This window comes from Heteronotia binoei, unplaced genomic scaffold (genome assembly GCF_032191835.1).
Source record: "Heteronotia binoei isolate CCM8104 ecotype False Entrance Well unplaced genomic scaffold, APGP_CSIRO_Hbin_v1 ptg001370l, whole genome shotgun sequence".
NCBI classification, from domain to species: domain Eukaryota; kingdom Metazoa; phylum Chordata; class Lepidosauria; order Squamata; family Gekkonidae; genus Heteronotia; species Heteronotia binoei.
The window spans coordinates 251634-274390 of NW_026800251.1; the positions used below are offsets into that span (position 1 = coordinate 251634).

At 38.7% G+C, this 22757-nt stretch overlaps 1 protein-coding gene across 2 annotated transcripts in view; it reads right to left on the minus strand.

The window, feature by feature from the left end:
- Positions 1 to 347: 347 nt before the first annotated feature.
- LOC132591043 (enhancer of polycomb homolog 1-like) overlaps positions 348 to 22757 on the minus strand; it is a 31618-nt gene continuing 9208 nt past the window's right edge. The window contains exons 4-13 of one of the 2 annotated variants that reach the window (XM_060263918.1): positions 21686 to 21834; positions 20749 to 20788; positions 19635 to 19811; positions 19454 to 19543; positions 19214 to 19362; positions 15596 to 15948; positions 4766 to 4884; positions 3274 to 3415; positions 2804 to 3170; positions 348 to 1727 (exon numbers count right to left, since the gene is read on the minus strand). In XM_060263918.1, the coding sequence (XP_060119901.1) occupies positions 1655 to 1727; positions 2804 to 3170; positions 3274 to 3415; positions 4766 to 4884; positions 15596 to 15948; positions 19214 to 19362; positions 19454 to 19543; positions 19635 to 19811; positions 20749 to 20788; positions 21686 to 21834 (1659 nt within the window). In that variant the 3' untranslated portion in view covers positions 348 to 1654. Of the gene's footprint in view, positions 1728 to 2803; positions 3171 to 3273; positions 3416 to 4765; positions 4885 to 15595; positions 15949 to 19213; positions 19363 to 19453; positions 19544 to 19634; positions 19812 to 20628; positions 20789 to 21685; positions 21835 to 22757 lie in introns of both variants that reach the window. The other variant, XM_060263917.1, reaches the window with a different exon arrangement.

Genomic DNA, 22757 nt, shown 5'->3' on the forward strand with positions numbered 1-22757 from the left:
GATTACAGACCCTTGCTTTATCAAAATTATGCCTAAATACATGTAACTGCAATACTTGACAGAAGGTATTCTGAATATTTGAGATTAGTTGGTGGATATATACACTTCTTATGCCAACTGTGAATTTTATATGCTTAGCCCTCTAATATATCCATATGAGTTCTTTTTCTAAAAGAACCTCATTAAAAACTTCCAACAGAAGACTTTCCCTTTACCTCTTCCTTTTACTCCTAATAGTGCCTGTAACGAAGACTGCAAGTTTATGGAAACAGTTTCTTAAATGTACATTGTCTTCTTTACAGTGCATTCTTTATGTGTGCTTCAGTAATAAATAAACACACCACACATTTGTCTGTCAACATGTAATGCCCGGGTTTATTTTGTGAGAGTTCTGTCACAATTTTCCAGGTGGGATTAAAAACCTTAAGGATAATGTACGCCATTGAAGTGGGCATTCTGGCTTCGGTACTGACAAAGCACTAGTAGTAGAGTCTTAAGTACCATTCTCTTCACAGAAGAGAGGGCAAATATTTCCAAAGGAAGGCACCCGACAGTTGTGGTTCTGGCCTTGCAGCCTTCTGGAGAATCTTTAAAGGAAAAAAAAAAGCTGGCTGTTTTCAGAAACTGGAATGATGATACACGTACAGCAATTACTGCATTCTTCTCCCTTATAGCCTTTTTTTTCTTAAGAACAAGTAAAGAATGAAGTCTTTAACAATTATACAATAAAAAAATATAATTTGTGATCAAAAGAAGGGCGAGACAACATAAAAACTCCAGTTGTAAGGACTCCATTTGCATACTTGATTTTGACACCTTTTTTTTTTTTTGGTGCGCAAGGAAATGGGACAACAGAGGGGCTTGTATGAAGAGCAGCAACATAACTTTAGTGCTTTAAGTACCAGAAACTGCACACATGTTCGTGAGCAAGTCAGTTGGTAGAATCCATGAGACTTCATTTTTAGCTTGTTACTTGCCTTATGATATTAGAACAGGAAGATCCCATTGAATAGTACATTCCCCATTTTTAAACTGATGCCTTTTAAAAAATTCTGTATGTATGTCACCATTTTTCACATGATACACAGAAAACTCAAGGACCCAGAGGGGGGAACCAAGTTATGTTAATACCATTTACAAAATACCAAGGAGTCCACAGCTACCTAACACATCTACTACAGCACAGGAACCAATGAAGGTACAGTGTACAAAAAACTGTAAACACGGCACAATAAATAGATAAAACAGCAGGTTCCGCACCATGCACATGATGTGATGACACTTCATCTCTATACAATCTCACTTCTCACACTCTTACTTTGTTGCAGTTCTCCCTCCCGCCCCTCCCCAGCCCCAAGTGCAAAGCATCACAAATGAACAGTTCTGTATTCAAGTAACATATATACAAGTGTATTACAAATATGGAGTTACTGTACAGATAATTGCTGTATTCTTAATTTACAGGTGTTGATTCTTTCCTATTAACAATAAGAAAAGAAAAACCAAAGCATGGGAGATGTGCATTGCTGTCAAGTCCCCACAGCTGCCATGGAAACACAATACGCTGCATTCCACCATCCCTTGCATTCAAATTGCTACTGATGCATAGCACCTAAACAAGTTCCCAAAGGCTGCAGTTCCATTACTATGGAAACTACGTCACCTCCATTGCTACTGTATTGTCTGCTATATTGTTCAATGCTGGCTTTTCTGTTTCATGGTTTTCCCTGCAGGGGAGAAAAAAACAACAGCACATCAGTAAATATCCAAGTGGGGTGGGGGAAAGAAATCAAAGGCCTTTTTCAAAGACATGAATAAAAGCATGCTTTTATCTTCAGAACCTTCAATATGACACTGACCTAATAATCTATAATGTACTAAACATTTTACATGCATTAACGGGTCAGATTCAAGGTCCAGTATTTTGAGAATGCTTTTAAATTTGTTTCAATGATAGCAAGAGAGGAATTATGTTCATCCAAGTTTGTGATGCTTATTACATGAAGCGATTTGTTGTAAGAAAAATTAAGCGGTATTTTAAATCTTTGATATAAATAAAATCTACTAAAAATGAAGTCACAATCAAAGAAAGGAGGGGAGGAAAAGGTGGCAAGTGTGGGGACATCATATATGATTTAGAGAATCTGAATGCTGTCTCTCCAGAGCCTACGCAAGGTGGCTAGGCACTGAACTTCATGGCCTCAACTCACTGGCTCTGAAGTTCTTTAGGTGAACTTTTCTGTGTCTGTTTGAAGTATTTCAAACTAGGGAACTTTAGGCTTCTCAAGACAGACGCTCACTCTTCATTCAGCAAGCTCCATTCAGAACTGAGAGGATTTTAAAACCAGTCTGAGATATGGCCGGAAGATCTGTTTTAAAAGTTTCAAAAAATCAAAAGCCCTAAAGTTTTTGGGTGTGCTTCAGAGATTAACTGTCTATCAGAAATAAATCCCACCCAAGAAGGTTTATTTTCAGGTATTTGCTGGAACTCTTCCAAATTCAACAACTTTTGTGTAATTTATTAATTACAAATCAAAGCTACATTTAATTCACAATCAGAACCAAACTGATTGGTGTGGTCCTTCAAGTGTGTTTCCATAATGAATTTTGTCATTATGGTACAAACGGCAAGTCAAATTTTAGTTACATTGTCAAATCTGGAGTGGTACTGTTTTTTTAAATTGACAGAATTAAGAGAATCAGTAGTCAAGGGCAGGTTTACAACATATTCCATAGAATGAATTTCACAATGTCACAGTGACAGATTTCAGCACCAGCTTGAGTTCAAAGACCAAGACCTTACCTTGGTACTGTATCCACAGAGGAGGAAGCTGGAACCTTGGGCACCTGACAGTTTGCTGCTGCAGCCAGCTTTAAGGCAGATGATGGAACAGCACTTAGAGTCCTAGGTATGTGTCGTGCATTGAGCGTAGTAATAGAGTTTGCAGTGGCAACTGATGAGGATACAGTTAATCTAATGTTGTTCCCAATCAGAACCTGAGTTGTTGCAGAATTGGCAGCCGTTACTGGGTGACTCAGTGCACTGTGGGAACTTGAAGTCTGAGTTATATTTGAAGGCTGTAACAAGGTTGAACCTGCTGTTGATGATGAGCTTGTATGCACAAGTGCTGTAGGCGTAGTAGTACTGAGGTGTAAGCCCTTGTATACTCCTGGGGAATAAGAGGCACAATTAGGCATGATTCCAAAACACACCCATTGCCAACAGAAAAAACAAAGTTTTTGTTGTTTTTTCTTATCCTCATTGCTTCTTACCTGAGGCTTGAAGGATGCCATTCACCCCAATTCCAAGCACCACATCATCCTTCATTTTGAATCCCATGAGCTGTTCTGATGTAACCAATGCTGAAGCAGCAAAGTGAGCACTAACAGAATCCAATGTCTTGGAAATAAAACCCTTAAAGAAAGAAAGAAAAACAGCAACTTTTTTTTTAAATTTAACACAATAAAAAATAAAGCACGGGCTATTTTATTTATTAACTATGACTTGGATCCCACAAAGGATTCCTGCAGGGGAGGGGCTGTGTGTGATGTATGCTAATTCCCCCCTCCCCCTGCAGTCCTTCAATTGCCAGCCCATGCTGTGTCCTAGAAGTCCCCTGGAAATAGCATTTCAGGAATTGCCAGTGGATCCAAGTCTGTATTTTTAGATTTAGTTTTCACCCAATGTTCCCCAGCACAGATTACATGAAACGGCTAAAATTCCATTTTGCACGAATTATGTTAAAGGGACACAGTCAGAGAGAAAGCTGCAGTGCACAAGAACATGAACACAGGTCAAAACCAATGAATTTTGCTAACAGAGTCTCTAGTCTGTTGTCTAAAGGTGTGCCTGGGAGGATCTTCTTTACACTAAAAAAGATAGCAAAGGGAGTACCACAAAACTTCAGGTTAAAGAAATCCATAATTTATAGCAGGTACCTTATTAGATTCCCTGCTCTAAGCCTTTAAAACAAAAGCTTAGTGAATAGGAGTGGGCAAGCATTAGAAATGCATTTAATATAACTGTTGATATTTTCAGAATCCATAACTCCTGACCTTTTGACAACTGGAATATCAATACTGTACAAAAACCGCCACAAAACAGACTTATAAAGCTCAATAACTTAACTATTAGCAGAGACTTAGAAATCTCTAGATATTTGGTAATCTCTATCACATGCATCATTTTAAAGGTTTAAATCTGATTTTTAGATGGTGAAAAGAACATTTCATTAGAAAAACACCAAACAGATCATACCATGTATCAAGCCAACCCAACATCCCATTTCTTATAAGTCTAGCCAAGTGCTTAAGAGACATTCACAAACAAGGAACTGAAAGAAAAGTTACCATCCCATAACAATTGGTGCACAGCAGTGCAAGGTCTTTTGTGAACATGGACGGTTCTTTTTACCATCTATCAAATAGTCATTGAGACATCCATCCTCCATGAATTTAATTAGTTCCCTCCAACATGTACATGTAATCTCAATTAATCATTCTCTAGCATCCTTTCAAACATGTACATCCAAGTCTTTAAATACTGACTTTTTGCTTCCGTTACGAGGCAGCAGATGCAATTCCTACTATACTCACCTATAGCGTCCCTTTTAAACACTTTAAAGTATGGCTAAGATGTAGATTCGAGCGAAAGCCACTTCCCTGTTGGTTAGTTGCAAGGTTCTATGGCAACAGTTGACAATTAAGAGATGAACCCTGGTGGGGAAAAATGAGGGATAAATCATAATACAGACAACTCCCTCACCTGTGAAGCGTTCGCAGAAGAATTACTATTTGCTTGCTGTTGGTGAATTTGTGCAAGCTGCTGTTTCTGCATTAGTGCCAGTTGCTGTTGATGTTGCTGGTATTGTTCGGCTGTAAATGCTGAACAAAATATAAAATAAGAATACTGTATCAAAATACATAAACCTCATATGCACATCCCCTTATGCCTAAAAGGGTACTCTCAAAAGACGGGGTCTGGAGCAGAGGGTGCATTCAGTGCCTTTACACTAAATGGGAGAAATTGGCTGCTGCTGCGAAATAGAAAGCGTGCTTTGCCTACTATACAGAATTAATTTTTTTTTTAAAGTGACTTGCTGTTCCCAGAGCAGACAACTGCCACTTTATAATCATCTAAATTAAGACAACTCCACCTATCAAACTACACATTTAATTGTATGGAATATATTTCCTATTCCCATTTTAGGTAACATTTGTTTCCAACCCCATTAACGAAAAATTCAATAAAAGTTATTATTCCTTTAAATAAATCTTTTTTAGAAGTACAGTCTCTTGTTCATATATGATGAAATTTTAACTGCTCAGTTTTCCTCCATCAACCCACCTGGGAGGAAAAAAATCCAGTCAATAAGAACGAAGTTGGTTATGCTGATTTACAGAGGAATGAAGACAGAGTGTATTATACTACTTATTTGTTTATGGAGAGCTCAGTTCTAAAAACAGAAAATAGAGAGGTTTCATTACAGTTTTTATTTCAGTGCATTTTAACGAAAAGTTAGTGCGATTTTTTAAGGTGGACAGCAGCAGAAGATTGAAATAAACTATAAACTTCCTTTAGGCATACATTGTCAGTATTCCAGATTAAGATTATTAATTCCAGATGCTGGTTGATGTAACAAAATGTCCAATGTCAAGTTTTTGGACATCACGTACCAGCATCATCATCTTAGGAAGTTTAAAACATTGTGACACCAGGATATGCATACACAACCTAGTCTACGTTTTCATCCCATATTCCAGTCCACAGAAGACTACTTCAACTGCCAAATTTCCAGGAACAAGTCAGCTATATGAAGCCTTGCTGAATGCTAAAACACATACATAAGGGATTTTTTTTTTTGCAAGACCAAGACATATTTGTTTGTTGAAGGCTACTTTTTGTATCCAAGAAATTTCGTTTTTGACCAACAATTAAAATAACTATACATCAGAACTTTATTTACAGAACTACTGCCTCTGTGCAAAGTTTGGCCGTTTTGTACCTTACAAGATAAAAGGGCTGCCTATGCTTTTGAGACATCCCATCCCTACCCAGATTTATTCAAGTACAGTAGCATTTGGACTCCCAAGTGCTGGCAGATTACAACACAAAATTCGCCTAGGTACACACGCATTAGCTTCAATGTTCACAATTTCTAATAAATGAACTTACTCTGAATGCCAATTTAAAGCTAAGAATGAAGCTTTGCTGCCAGGGGTTAAAGCCCCTCTATTAAAATCTATGTCAGTGATCTCCAGCACGGTCTACCAGTGTAATTCCCAGCATGCACCTCCCCCAACATTTCCCCCTAGCTTTCCTCCACCTCACTAAAAGCAGAAGAAGATACCACTTTAGAGTCTGCAGGGAGTACCTATTTGGGAACCACTGGCTCTATCATGGGAGGATGATAGGCTTGGGACTTCCCAGCCTTTTCTGGTTGCCACACTATGGCAGCCATGTTGCAGTGGCATCCACTGACCTCTCTCAAAGAATTCAAAATTGCCCACAGGCTCAACAGGTTTTGGAACACATAATCTATATTATATAGACAGAATGACACATATTGTTGACTACCGTTTCGGTTTCACAGTTAACTTCTCCTAAAGGGGATATTTACATAGGAAACTAGTTGCACTAAATATTCAGATTAATGTATTGGATTCTTAACCTTTATTCAATGCAAAGCAGCAGCTAAAGAATAACTTTAAATGCTTAGAGTAGTGTCATCAGCACATCAGTTAAAAAAAAAAACATCTCTACATAAGCATCAATACAGGCACCAGACCACATAGCAAAACAGTAAAGTAGGCTGTCCAACTCTGAGTTATCAAGCACCACATGAGAAATGGTTGTTGGCTCAATACATGCTGAACCTAGTTCATACTAACTTTGCCACCAACTAGCATAGATGGAGGAGTTCAGTGCATGAATTAGTCCTAAAGGAAAATTTATTTAGGCTGGAATAATAATTTTTTTTAAAAAACAACTACTTTGGACATGCCTAAATTCTTTGGCATGCCCAGTAAGATTGATACAAGATAGAGAGAGGTCTATTGTTTGAAAGAAACATGTCAAGCTGCCTCTTCAATTTCAAGTGATTCTAGCATATAGGGCTGCTGTTTTTCCAAACACAAGCCCAAAGCTCTGTTAAACAGAACCATCTAGACAAATGGTTCCTTGAATTCTAGCTCATTGAATGCACTTTGAATTTGCATTTCTACCATAAAACTTTAAATGAAAGCCGTTTAACATCTGAGCCTACATAAACAGAAGGCATACTTATCCATATTTATTTAAAATGATTACAACATCTTAGAAAGACTGAACTACCAGATGTCATAGTAACCCTTTCCCCATTACTACAACAATAATTAAAAAGACCTCCTCTTACAAATGTAATTGTTTATATATAGTTCCATTGTGCGGCTTGTTGGTAGGAGAACATATGAGTTGTACCTTAGAATCATATAGCTTCCAAAACTGAAGCAATTTCTATAAAGAAAATTACATAATGCTTGAAGAAGTTATTAGATAAATTATAGGCAGGCACGACTATTATAAAACAGTTTTTTATATTGCAAAAAAAAAAAAAACCCTTGTTGGTGGAGGGGGGGGGGAGATCTTCTGTCTCATTAACTCCTTGAAAAAGCAGACCACACCGTAAGACTGGCCCTGCTTGTGCGCATCCTGATGTCATCTGGGTTTTGGCCCCTGTATGACACGGAAGTGTTGGACTGGGTGGACCACTGGCCTGATCCAACATGGCTTCTTTTATGTGTTTAAGACTGAAAAGATTCCAAGTAAGTTCTTTAAAAAAAATACTGTATTGTAACTAACTCAGCACCTTCAATATTTATAACTGTTTGCAAACTATTTAGGCATATGTCCACAAACGTATTAGCTAGTACCTCACTACAAGCTTGTAAGATTTATGACACCAATGTTCCACTTCCAGAAGTTTCAGGAACATGTCCAAGATTTTAAATTACAATAAATACAAGTGTCCTTTACTAGAAAAGTCTCAGTGCTGCAGGCTGCATGTAGAAGCCGTGTATGAATTTGCTACTATTCTGAATTGAAACTTAAGTCTTAGAAAAATGGATGTTCACATTCTGCTAGTTGCTGATTAGGGATTAAACAAACTTTTGGGAAATCCTACAAAAAAGCCCGTTATTTAAAAAATGCCATGTGTAGATTGCTCTATGAACCACTCTCTAGGGAAGTTAGGCAGCCTCCATCCTTGAACGCTTTCATTCAAGTTGAAAGTAGCACAACAAAATTCCAGTCCAGTTACACCTCAAAGACCAACATGATTTTCCAGGGTATGTACTTTTATTAGTCAAAGCTCACTTTGTCAGAGAAAGGAGCACAGTGAATCATCCAGTCTAGAAGGAGTTGCTTTACATATAGGGTTGGACTAGATGACTCACTGGGACTCCCAATAAGCAGCACTTAGAAGGTGTCCAGAGACTTTCTAAATTAACCAGCTTCCCAGACAGGCCACAGTAGCAACCCTAAAGCAAGCAAAATGCAAAGCAACCTCCATAATGTGACATGCTCAGTTTTGGCCACAGACTCCAAATGCTTTAGATACTATGGTAAATATGAGTGGGGGGGGGGGGGTTGTCTAAGGCAAAAAGTATGTTTCCATATGCAGTTTTAAAGCTGTTTGTCAGCCCTCCCCTCTTGTAATGCCTCTCAGTTTTTCACTGACTAATGGGGGGAAAGGGCAAACAAAAATTAAGGTGCAACACTTAATTTTAACTCAAATGAGATAATTGCTTGTATTTTGGTTAAACTGGAATTTTGGAGCAGTACTCTTAACGTCCCTAATTATGTACGTCGTGTTTCAGAATGGGTCAGAAAGGTACACTGAACAGCTGTAGGACATCCTCCCGCAATACTGGATGTAAAGTAGTACTTAAGATTTTTGAAAGTTAAACACCTAACCTTGGGAGAAGATCAAGTTTATCTGACTCCATTTACTTTCTTTGTGCATCTCATCTGCAGGCAGTTAACAATTTCTCTAACTCTAAAACAGGGGTGTCAAACATGCAGCCCAGGGACCAAAACAGGCCCCCAGAGGGCTCCTATCAGCCCCCCCTCCCCGAGCAACTGGCTGTCATCTGTTGCCTTCTCCCTATCTTGTTTCCTTTCTGCATAACAGCTTCCTTTGCAAGGCTTGCTCAATCACACAAGAGCTATAGAGCAAAACCTCTATTTTCTCCATTGGCTGAGGGGGAGAAGGCAGAGCTTGTTTTTCCAGGCTCTCTCAATCACACAGCAGAGCTACTTAGCCAAGCCTCTCTTCCTTCTATTGGCTGAAACTCCTCCCCCTCTGGTTCCCTGGGAAGGAAAGAAAGAGCCAGAGCTTCCTTTGCCCAGTTCCCTGGATCCCATGGGAGAGATATGAAGAAAGCACCTTTAAGAGAAACAAGTGCTAACGTTTTAACCATGTTTTAAGTTTTTTTTAAAAAAAAGTTTTAATTGTGTTTGCCTGTGTCCTTTAAAAAATTTATATCTCTGTTACCTAATCTTAAATAGGTATACACATGGCCTGGCCCAACATGGCCCAGCCTAACAAGGTCTAAAATGTGTGCTCTACCCAAAATACCAGTACTGATTTCAATTAGTGTGCCTCTGTTAAAAATACTACCAACTGATCACTTCCAATGCAATAGCTTGCTCTCTACCTTGCAGTTTCCTTCAGTGGCAATTATTCTCTGTATGTCTGAGAACATTTCAAGTTACCTCATTAGTCACAGCCATGAGAACATATTACCGTAATGCCATTAAAACAGTAAGCACTTGGCTTGCAAAAACTAATCTTTCAACAAGTGATTAGAGAACACGTTTGCAAAATAATTGACAGGAAACTTTTAACAGATTAAGACTTGTATCTGTCATACTGGGGAGCAGCACAGAACCTGTTATATTACAACCATATTCCATTGTAATGCCTCACAAAGATGGGAAGCACTGAGTAATTCAGATACATCTACTCCCAACTGCTATGGTGTGCAACACATCTCAGTCTCGGAATGTGAAGGACTACATCACACATCATGCACAATTCTTCATACCTTTTCAGCTTTTTTATTCAAGTGGTACAGACAAAAACTCTACACAGGCTGCTTGGTTTAGGTGGGATGAGTTTAATGAGCAGAGTTATCAGCCAATTAATGATCAGTAAACCAAGACACTTTCAAAAACAAGCAGTTATGCCATTAATAGCAGACAATCATATCCTAAAATCATTCAAAGACATTCTTCCATCAGCCATCTGAGGTCAACCTTTATATGTCCTTTTTGAAAAGCCCCATTTAAACCAAACAGCTGAGCTCAGGTTTTTCAGGAACCACCATGAGCTGTATCAAAATTCATGGAAGTTTGTGGTGGTTCCTCAGTTTGTGAACATCACTTTGTGAACCACAAACCAGCCAAAATTTAGTTCATCTGACAGTTTGTGCCCATACCTAATTAAGAGCCAGCTGGGTGTAGTGGTGAGGAATGTGGACTCTAATTTTGGAGAACCAGGTTTGATTCCCCACTACTTCACATGCAGCTGCAGGGAGCAGAAAGTAGGGGTTTAATTTAAATGAACTGATCTGAACCAGTTCGGTTCACAAACTGGCGTATCAGTTTGAAGTTCAGCCACAAACCAAACTGCAAAAATGCTGTTCATATCCATCCCAACTCTTAACACAAATACCCTTACTTGAAAACCCTTGTTTTCAAACTGCTTACTTATACAATGCATCAAAATAGGACTGATGCACTCCAAGTACACTTGGCTAAGAAGCTAATTCTCAGATCCAAGAAGATGGTGGTATTTAGTTTGTCTCTTCTTCCTGTCTGCATTATAATTGGGTGGGTGGAAAAAAGGCACATATATTCCTAGAGACAAAGGAGACACTAAAAGGGGATTTTAGATAAGTAACTAGCAGAAGGAACTAGGAGAACTGGCTCAGAGTTTGTTCAAGAAGTCCTGCTCTTCTAACAGAGACAGTTAACTGAGAGGGAACTCTCTTCAACTCAGGCTGAGGCTGAAGTTAGTTGCTGCCTTCAGATCTCTAGAAGAAATTGTTCATCAGTCCAATTCTCCTCTGCCTCCATGAGAAGCCATATTCTTCCCATATTGCAACACCAACATCTGAGGATAAGTTAGCAAAAAAATTTCTAGGATGGCTCTATTGCTTAATGTAATTTTGGACTTGGCATACTTTTTAAAATACAATCCTTTGTCACTAATACAGGTTATACCATGAACACTGTATGCACAAATAATATATATGAATGGGAGAGGGATGGAATGGCCACACAAAGGGGCACAGTAGGAAAAGAAACTGGAAATCTAATAGACTAGACATAAACTGGAGCCATAAACTGAAGCTAGACATAAATTCATACCAGTTCCACTCAGTCACTTAGAAAAGCTGTGATTTGCTATATAAATGAGTGTCAAAAGTCCTCTAGCCCAAGAGTTCTCTCTTCCTGCTTGCTCCTCAAAAGACCTGTGGTTTACCCCACAAACCATAATTAGACAAGACAGCAAATTAAGCTTAACTGGAAAGTGGACGTCTTCAATGCTGGAGGTGTGCGTGAGGGAAGAAGGGAGAGGAAGGTATGTGCAAGCCAAAGGATTTCCAAGGCTCTTTTTCATTATGAAAAGCTGCAACTTGTCACTGTGCCTGAATGAAAGTACTTTCTCATTTTAAAACTATAGCTAGATAACAAAAAAAAACCCTTTCACTTTATCAAATTAGTACAATGACTATAACTGGTTTTCAAATGGATAAGCTTTAAAGTATGATTTGCATCTGTTTCAAGAACACAAAAGGGTTTTAGCCTTGAAAAATACTGTAGGTTCTTTATATGTTGGATTTTGCTTCAAAGTACAGAACTTCTACATTATTTCTGTAAAGAAGCAATATTTCCAGCAACTGCTACTGGCTGACCAAGCACAGGGAACAGGATCCCATGCAGGGTAGATGGGAATTGTTCCCTACCTCTCCGTATGTTTAGTCCTTTCCCCATCCCGTACTCACAATGTCCTTTATCAAAGGCAATCAGCCTAGACTAAACTAAAAACAAGGCTGGCACAAAGCACAGATAACCCACTGAATTATCATCATAGTGGGACCAGATAACTGAAAAATTTCTACTGATCAACAAATATATTTCAAACCAGTGCTCTGTTGAAGCACGATGAAGAGAAACGGTAGGGCATTACAAGGGTGAAGGATGAGGCATAGTCAACTGAGGCCTTACTATTCTGGATAACAGGCAATACACAGAAATATATTCTAGGAAACCTGACCCTAATATTTCCTGAAGTAATAACTTCAGAAGTTCAGCCAAATCAGTTTGCTTGCAGCAAAAACAAACAGGAATCTTATGGCATCTTCAAGACTAACTCAATTTTATTCTATACTTTGGCTTTTTGCCATCAAAAGTTTATGCTAGAATAAAATCTCATCAGTTTTTAAAATGCCATAATACTCCAGATCTTTCTTCTCACAGGCTCCCTTAACGTTTAGAAGCATCTTGACTTCATAAGAACACATTATTATGAAAATAAAAATAAATAGTTAATGATTTTAAGCACAAATGTTAGAAATAACATAATCTAAATGCTGTTTGGATTTTAAAACTCTTTACTCAGTAACACAGGAGTTTACACTTAGATACTAACATTATAGAATATAGTGTTCACATTTTAAATGCATATTATTTCCGCAGCCATACTTCCATTGAGATAGAATCATACTGACTGAAGTCTTTCTATTTTTATTCCACATTTCATTTCCAAATGCTGCAGCACAGAAAAGATAAAAGGCTGTTTGATTGAACTCCTACATTTTTAAACTTCTTTAGCCAAGACAAACACTTCATACAAGAGGGATCTAAGCAAGCCTACCACATGAATGCCACCACAATCTCTAGCCATCTTAAGTCATAATTTGTCTCACTTAATATTCTGAAGTCATATTCTTATTGAACTGACTGATCTATAAAGTGGGCTCCAGCAAGGAGCAAATAGGCTCCATGGGAAAAACTGGACAGCTGCCATGTCAGAAATGCATGCTTTCACATAAAGGAGATTTCAAACTACTGTACATACAACTCCCCTGACACTGCAGTGGTCAGGTCACACCGTACCATTTAAAATTTTATCTATGATCTGTAGACCTTATCAGAGCCTTCTAGATTTAAATGAACTTACAATAGTTAACGTATGTAAACACTGTCATGGAGACTCAAGAAAGTCAATTTGAATTACAATCAACGAATGTGAAGCTGTAAATATTCCTGTAGGTTCTGTAGTGATACCTACAAGAATTCATTCTACTGTAATCTTCAAATCATTTACTGTGCATTCTAACTTGCAGAGAAATGCTATAATCAGTAATTTGGTATCAAGAAGTCATCTTTTAATGTTTCACCCACTCAATTATTTTTCATGGAATTACTGAAAAGAATCTAGTCTTGAACACATAGTTAAATTTAGTTCTGTGAATGCAGCCTTGTTAACCACTGAGCTACCAGAAGAGGCTCAGGAAATCTCTCGTGTTTATTGAGACTGCAAGAAGAAACGGGTGAAAATTGGATAGACAAAATGCAGGATATGCAGTAATAGCAAAACTGACAACATTAATTGGAGACTGAAGGATGAATCTGAGAACAATTGATGAGCTTTTTGTGCTTACTGTAATTAATCTCTTTTATATATTTGAATGGTTTATTTTATAAATGACAATTTTATATGAAATATTAAGAACATCTTTTGTATAGTCTTTATTACAACAAAATCATATACAAAATTAATGATAAGTTACCTGTGATTTATTTTTATTATATAATTGATAAAATAGGACAAAAATGAAAACATATGAGAAAACGGTAGAATATTTTTGTAGGTTCTTATTGTGGCTTCCTAAGCTACCATGCCATACATTTTTTTTCTTTATACTTTTCAATCAAGGATTGTCCTCAACATCTGCAAAAATTGCCCTCTGTATTGTGTCCTTATAATTTTAATTTTTTCCCCTACCCTCTTCTGTATCCCTCTAAAAAGTTAAAAATAAAATTATAAAAAGAAACTGGGGGTGGGGGGTGGCTAAACAGCACAGGGCTTGACAAATCCCAGGCACCATGTTGTCATAGTGTCTAGAAAATTCATCAGTTGTCTGGTATTTTTCCTAGTGATTTTATTGCAGCATTTCTCAATATTTCTCAGCAGAAGTACAATAAATTGATCCAACCAGTTTTTTCACTAGTGAAAAAAGGAGAAAGGGTCTCTGACCACAAGCAGGCTACATTTGGGATCACAGGATCTACATGGACAACAGCCATATTGGATGAGGACTGCATATTGGATGAACTAGCCAAGAATGAGCAAAAAGGCTAGCTGGATCCAACCTAAAAGCTTAATTATCATTTTGCATCAAAATGCTTTGCTTTATGACAATAACAAATGCGCATGAAGCTTTTGCAATTGCTTATTTATATTTTAACTTAAGTTTACACCATTCAGTGATGATGGATGAACTTGTTTCTTAAAACTAGTTTTCCATACTGGCTCCACTGCCAAGTTAAATGGAGTTTTGTAAAGGAATTATGAAAAATTTAGAAGCTTAGGCTAGAGTTTGGTTTTTGTTTTGGTGATTAGTTCCTGAGAGCAGTTGTACTGGTCTGCAGTAGAAAAGTCAGATTTGAGTCCAGTAGCACCTTAAAGGCTTTTCAGAGTATCAGGTTTGAGAGACAGAGCTCGCTTCACTTTGGTTATGACAGCCAGGGCTACACCTTTGTTTATTTATACATGATGCCACTTTTGCCATAGCTTTAAGAGAACAACAACCTGTGAAGAGGCTAGCTTTTCTGTAGCAATCATTAGAAAATACAGTCATTAGAATACAAAACCCCAAATGCCAACGAATAAATAAAATTAAATATTATAAAAAGAAACTGGGGGTGGGGAGGGGGGCTAAACATTAAATATTTAAATATTTCAGCTGGCTCCTGGGGTCAAAGAGAATTTGTCAAGGGCTGACATTACATGGGTGGTGAGATGCTTTGAGCTTGATGAGTCACAGTGCGTGCAAGTCTATGAGACCAGCGCTGCTGTGATAAGAGTGTTGGACTAGGACTAGCTCCTTGCTTGGTGAAAATGTACAATTAAAGAACCTTTTCTATTAGTATTGTAAAGGAAGAATTCTTGTTCTCTGAAGTTATGTAGCTTGTGATTTTTAAGTACTTAAGAATAATGTTCCATTCCAGAGTTAATTAACTGGAAGGTTTAAAAATAAGCTTCAATATACCTTGTGCTGCTCAGATACCAAGTATTCAATATGGTAAAGTGGGTACATAAAAGAAGATCTACAGATCTGCCACACTAAAGGCTTCTGAAAGAGTATTTTAAATGCACTTTGTTTATATTTCAGTCTGACATGTTAAGACGTAACAGAATATCATCATTCACTGAGAAAACCACCATCATTCTCTGAGAAAAACACATAGCAGAGCTAAACAGAAACTGGATTATCGTTGCCAAAGACATTTTTAAAATGAAGTTTGTCAAAATGAACATACCAAAGTGTGCTGAACCACTGCTACTTTTACTTTGTATAGAGGTACTGCATGTCTGGGTCCCCGGTTGTGCTGTGCCTGTTCGATTTACGCTCCTGTGTAACTTCCTATAGGAAAGTTTGTCATTGTCACTGTCATGTAGGGATGGTGTCCGAGGCCTAAAATGCCGCCATCTACATGATTTGATATTGACTAGTATCCGACTGAGGTCTTTAGAGCAAGATCTGTCCGAGGTATTTGTTTCTGAGGTATTGGCAAATTGATTGATTGAAGAGTGATGTTGTGAGGAAAGCATTTCCGAATCCAGCTGGCAAAATGCACTGTTGTTCTCCGAATACGCTCTGTCTAGCAGCACCCTAGAAGGAAGGAAGATAATCTTTGTTAGACCGTACAAGTCAGACTGACAAGCCTCCCTCCTTATACCGTGTTATTTTTTTCTCTTTTCTTTGAAGTTATTGCTATGTCAATAAAGATTTTTGGAGCTGGAATTGGACAAGCCTCCCTCATTCATGCAATCACATAAGAGAACAGCACAAAAAAAGTTGCACTCCAATATTTCCCAAATCAGTTTTTAGCGGCTTTGTTTCCCCATATGTTGGAGTTATTCTGAATGAAGAATGATATACCCACTTTAGAGGGGGGGAAATTACAGTGCCTTCATATACCACATGTTACTCCTAACTCTAACAAAAGTCTAATAAAATGTGTTTTTTATCAATTCTGTTGTTAAAGTTTCTCACAGTAGCATATGAAGAAAGCACTGTTCCCTGTAGAACTGCGTCTCAAAATATTGGAAAACCCATGAAATTGTGAGTGTGTGGGATGATAGGAGCAAAGGTTTTCCATAAGGTGTAAAAAGGAAAATATCAACCCTGATAAGTACATTAAACACTACACACATTACCAGCTTCAAACTCAGCAGTTAACCTTAACCAATACCAATTCAATGTTCAAATTAAGCAACACTCAAAATGTGTTATAATCACAGCCTGCAAGATTTTCACAAACTGCAAGACATATCAACATTTGTTACAGCAAAATGTGTCCACACTAGTTTGCCATTGGCATTTGTGTAAAGAAACAAAACCTCACCTTCACTTCCCATGCCCAACTTCTCCTTCCTGAAAGAAGTTTGCAGACAAAACAGATCCCACAGACTCATCTGGCACACTCAGAACTTGGGGTACGTCAGAAGAGTTACCCTGGATGTACCCAAAAGCAGTAAAAGAACACCTGTTTCAAACTGCTTCCCTATTCCCTAATCCCGACCGATTTCCCACTAGCCTTACGCCGCTCTTGCGCTCCTCTTCTCTGCGGGGGTTCTGTCGAATTTCACACTATCTACTCTGGGGCTGCAACTAGCTTCGCTTTTTTTGCATGGCAAACAGAAACCTCTAAAAAACAGTTTCTGTTTGCAGTGCGAAAAAGGCAAAGCTAGTTGCAGCTCCGGAGCAGATAGTGTGAAATCCGACAGAACCCCCGCAGAGGAGTGTGAGAGTGGTGTAAGTCAAGTGGGAAATCGGTACCTGTTTTTCAGTTTCCCCCCTCCTCAAATTTATTCTTGTAACAACCCTTTGAGGCAAGTAAGGCAGACAGAGTGACTGGCCCAAAAACACCTAGTATGTTTCATAGCAGGGATTTGAACCTGGGTCTCTGTCCTTATCTAGTCCAGTACTCTACCCACTGCAGCACACATTAGTACGCCCATACATAAAAGTATTCCCACCAAGGCACAAGAAGAGTACACTAGCTTGTCTCCAAACTCTCAGAAAAGGTCTGGTTACTGACACTAGCCAAGATTTCAAACGAAAGAGTCTTTTTAAAAGGGAAGAAATCCTGGTCTTACATACGTAAGATTTTTTAAAAACTACTTACAACAATTTATTTTAATAGACATTCGTTTATGACTGCAGCAAAAAACCCCATAACAGTGGAAAAATAACAGGAGCTCTGGAGAACTAGTTATATTTCCAAGCACTATCCAGCATTTAGATCACAAGAGGGTGGCGACCCAAGTGAAACAGAAGAACAGGATGCTGCATTTGAAGAACACACATTCCTAATCAGAAAAAGAGCTCATTCTTAAAAGCTTATGAAAAAAGGTGAAATTTTTTTGCTGCAAGTCACTATTATGAAAGGTAGTTTGTGCTATGTGGACAATTTGTACAAAGAACTGTACACGGGAATTATTCAAATAACATATTAAACCACACACTCACAATTCATCCAAGACTTTAACCAGCTGAGGTAGCACTGGTTCAGAAAAGTGAAAACCAGCAGTTTGAGGCAACAATGCCGCTGCAAATTTGGACTCTACAAGAACTCAAAGCACAGGTTCAAGTCAAGTCAAGGTCTGATGCAGCCCACAGGAGCCACAGCACACTAGCAAGCTCTCAGGCTAGCTGTTTTTCAGCATACTGCAATAGTCTTGAATCTTCTTTCCTTTATTAACAATAAGCTCCTTCAGCTGAGCTCTTGAGCTGATCTCAACTCTGACATTGGCTATTGAGTTACCCACTATTACAGATGCACCCTCCTCTCCCACCTCACCCCCCATGAGTTACAATTTCTTCACAGCAATAACAACTTGCCAGCCCTTCAATTCAAGCTGCCCAGCAACAAGCTCAGGGTAGAGAAACTGGAATGTGGGCATACAGGTGCCTTCTTCCCTTTCTGGGTTGCTGTATCAAAAATGGCAAGCTATTGTCTGAGTAGACAACTGTGATTAGTGCTAGCCTCCAAATCACACATAATTCTGCGGGGCATCTGCAAATCACATTTAGGTGTTAACAGCAATCACAGATGCTTGAGTTAGATCTCGGAGTGAACTTTGGTTAGAGCAGGGGTGATGAACTCATTTGTTATGAGGGCCAGATCTGACATAAATAAGACCTTGAGGGGCCGGGCCATGTTGGGTTGGGCCATGTGTGTACCTATTTAAGATTAAGAAGCAGAGATATAAATTTTATAAAAAACACAAACACAAATATGTATTTTTAAAAACTTAAAAACATGCTTCAAACATAAGCACTCATTGGTCTTAAGGATGCTTTCTTTGTATTTTTTCCCATGGGATCCAGGGAACTGGGCAAAGGAAGGTCTCGCTCTTTCCTGCCTTCCCCAGGGGACTGCAGGAAGAAGCCTCAGCCAATGGAGAAAATAGAGGTTTTGCTCTGTGGCTCCTGAGCAATTGAGCAAGCCTTGCGAGGCAAGCTGTGATGCAGAAGAAAGAAAGATATAGGAAGAAGGAAGCAGATGACAGCCAGTTGCTCGGGGGCCTAATAGGAGCCCTCTAGGGGACTGATTAAGCCCCCAAACTGCATGTTTGACACCCCTGGGTTAGAGTGACTCAGAAAACAAAAGGGGAAGTTGACTATGGAGAAATGGAGAAGAAATATATGGGCCTTTATCATATTCCTAACTCTACAGCCAGGGACAGGTGAGTAAAAACATGCAAATGTTAAGTTTGAATTTGGTATAAATGTGAAAAACTGAGGAAAAACCAAAAATTATGTAAGCTTTTGGATACCGCATTTCAGATTTTCATTAAGGGAAAAGTTCAGTTTGCATATGTATTGCACTAAATTTCAACACGAGTGAAATATACTAAGATAAGCTTACCTTCCACCACGTCCAACCCGTCTACGTGAAAACCCAATGCACCTCTGGGGTACAGTAAGGGTTGTTAAGCAGTATCTATAACGCTCATCTCCCAATGTGCCTCCATTAGGACTACTCCACGGCCAGTCACCAGTATGGTCTAAATGAGGCTTAAAAAGGAACACAAGAAACGAATTAAACATACATTCTCTCATGGTAAACACCAACATTCAAATTTTGAAATAAACTGAAAAGACTTACAGCATGATACTGACAGCCTGCTTTCCTACGGAAAGCAAATGGACCATCAGGATCATTTTCTTCCTCAGCTTCAGAAGAGCCAGACAAGACCTTTAAACAAAGAAAGAGCAGGTAAAAATTACAGAAAACACATGTTCTTTCCCCTTTTATACTCCCATAATTAAAAATACTGAAGTCTTACTTGTGAAAGAGGCTCTTCATCGGAGCTGGGAAAGTCATATTGATTCATATCTTTAGCATTAAAAACTGGCAGTGCAGCAGGAGTTGTCTGTTGAATAGCAGCAGTAGCTGATGAAGGTACAACTTTGGGCTTCTTCTCATACTTCCTTTTGGGTCGTATAGCATCGACTTTTTCTTGCTGCAAAAAAGAGGGTTGACGTTTTAGTCTACTTATATTAGGTTCAAGGCTGTAGAAGTGCTGTGGACTAAACATATTTATTACTCTACATTTCTGTACTTTATTTTGGCGGAATCAAAGTGACTCAAGTGAGGAAATCAATGAAGTACCAAATTAAAAGTACTTAGATGAGCTTCCAGATAAATTATAAAGTGTGGCAATATTTGGGGGGAAATCTGCCAGTCAGCTTTGATATTGCTTGAAATAGTAATGCTCAGCACAAAATTCTGAAGTTTCTGAACAAATTAACATTTGCAGGTGTCCTAAGATTTGGAAGATGGAATACTGTACATAAGAATAAGTCACAGAGAGTACACAGTTTTTAAAGTTTTACAGTTTGCTAAACGAGCTGCAATAAAGCAGAATCGATAAAGAATTGCTGACCCTGCCTCACAAATTCCTTTAGTTGTCAGTACTATTAGGTCAACAGGGAATTCCCAAATACACTGGGGATGATAAACTGCCTGGCACGGAGTACAGCAAGCGGGAATACCCACTGTAAAGGCCCACTTGTTTATTATCTTCACATCCCTCCGTTCTTCCAAAACGGAATTCAGAGTTTTTGTAGGTGACTGCCTATCCAAGCACAGAACAAAGCCAACATTGTTTTGCTGAATCATACATTTTTGATCTGCTCTTGGTCCTTCACGTTTTGTGACTAAAATTATGAAGCAGTCACACAAGTTACTTAGGCTCTTTGGGGCTTACATGTCAAAATGTTTTTTGTCCTGTATCAACAGATTAAGCATTACACACATCTGTTAAGAGACTTAGTCACCTTGTTGACTTTAAATTCCTTCAATTCCATGCTTTCCTGGTGTTTAAACTGAGCACTATTAGGAACAGGAATGACAGGGATAGCATAGGTAGGCTTCATAGGCTGTCGCTGTGCCATTACCTCAGACATGATCTCTCCATTATAATCGCCCAGATTATACCTGAAAATTAGACAAAAATGAGTTGGCTACAATTCTCTGAACATTAATTACCTAAAATCTTGCGCTTGTTTGTACAGCTGTATTTTGCATTAATAACAACTTTCACAATACCCCTACAGAATAATACAGAATCTAAGAAAGTTCTAATGCCATGGCTCCAGTTAACTGCATTACAAAAATGAACTGAAGGAAATAGAAGGAATATTGAAGGAGAATATTTACTTCATTTATACCCCTCCTTTCTCCTCTATATGGACCCAAAGTTGCCAACACTGTTCTCATCTCCTTTATTCTAACCTCACAACAACCCTGTGAGCTATGTTAGACTGAAAGCATGTGACTGGTCCAAGGTCAGCCAGTGAGCACCATGGCAGACTAGAAATTCAAACCTGGGCCTCCCTCATCCCATTCTGATACTGTAACCTCTGCACCAAACTGACTGTCAGACTGTTCAGATTTTTTGGCCCTGTGATTATGATCAGGCTTAGTGAGATGGAGAACATCTGCTGGAGGCTTTCATCAGACATGAAGTCCCACCTATTATCCTAAAACAAACTGCAATTACTGTGAATGGATTGCTAAATGTTAGCAATCCAAGCAACATCTCAAACTAAGGCAACAAATTTCTGTAATAGATAAACACAAGCTGAATCCCTTTTAACATGAAGAACAGTTACAGGATGAAGATCCTCTACTCTGAAGTTACAAAAGGTGCTTAACATTTGCAAATATGAGGATCCATTGATAGTTTATCCAGATGGGGCTGCAATCATTTATAAAAAGTAACAGTAAAACCTTATGGCATAATGGTCAGGGCTATAAGTTATCACTGCTCTTTGTAATAAAGTACTACATTAATACCACTTAATTAAATAATTTCCAGCATGCATCTTTTACCTCTTTTCCATAATTTCCAGTGTTAAATGCAATAACTCCCTCTTGCTTTTTTCCCTCCTCTTTATCATCTCCAGAATAGTTACTGCACGACTCAAATCCCGACGCAGCTTAAGCATTTTCTCATAAGAAGCTTCATCATTCTTGCGATTCTACAAGGAAAAAATGATGATATTTGAATTTCTATAAATCTCAACATTTCAACGCACATGAAATTACTCAGTGGTGCCCACAACCCCAACCCATACTTTTGCAACAGTATTAAATTATGATAAAGATTAAGCTCATAGTATACTATAGAATCATAGAGCTGGAAGAGGCCTCCAGGGTCATCTAGTCCAACCCCCTGCACGATGCAGGAAACACAAATACCTCCCCCCCACACACAATGCACCCTGCTCCATGCCCAGAAGATGGCCACCAAACAAACAAACAAACAAACCTCCAGGATCCCTGGCAGTATTGGCCTGGAAAAAATTGCTGCCTGACCCCAAAATGATGATCACCATTTTCCTGGCCATGAGAACTAAGCGCTTGATGCAACCCTTCTTGCTCTCCTTCTCATGATCTGCCTAAGTTCACAGAATCAGCAGTGCTGTCAGATGGCCATCTAGCCTATCTTTAAAAACCTCCAAAGGAGGACAGCCCATCACCTCCCGAGAAAGCCTGTTTGACTGAGGAACTGCTCATCGGGAAATTCTTCCTAATGTTTAGTCAAAAACGTTTTTGATTCAATTTCAACCCATTGGTCTCGGTCTGACCTTCTGGGGCAACACAAAACAACTCTGCAGCATCCTCTATATGACAGCCCTTCAAATACTTGAAGATGGCCATCATACCACCTTTCAGTTGTCTCCTCTCCAGGCTACCCAGTGCTCCTACAGCCTTTCCTCATAGGACTTGGTTTCTAAATCCCTATCTTCATTGCCTTCCTTTGGACATGTTTCAGCTTGTCTATATATCCCTCTTAAATTGTGGTGCCCAAAACTAAACACAATACTCAAGGTGAGGTCCAACAGAGCAAAGTGATATCATCACTTCATGTGATCTGGTCACTATATGTTTGTGGATACAG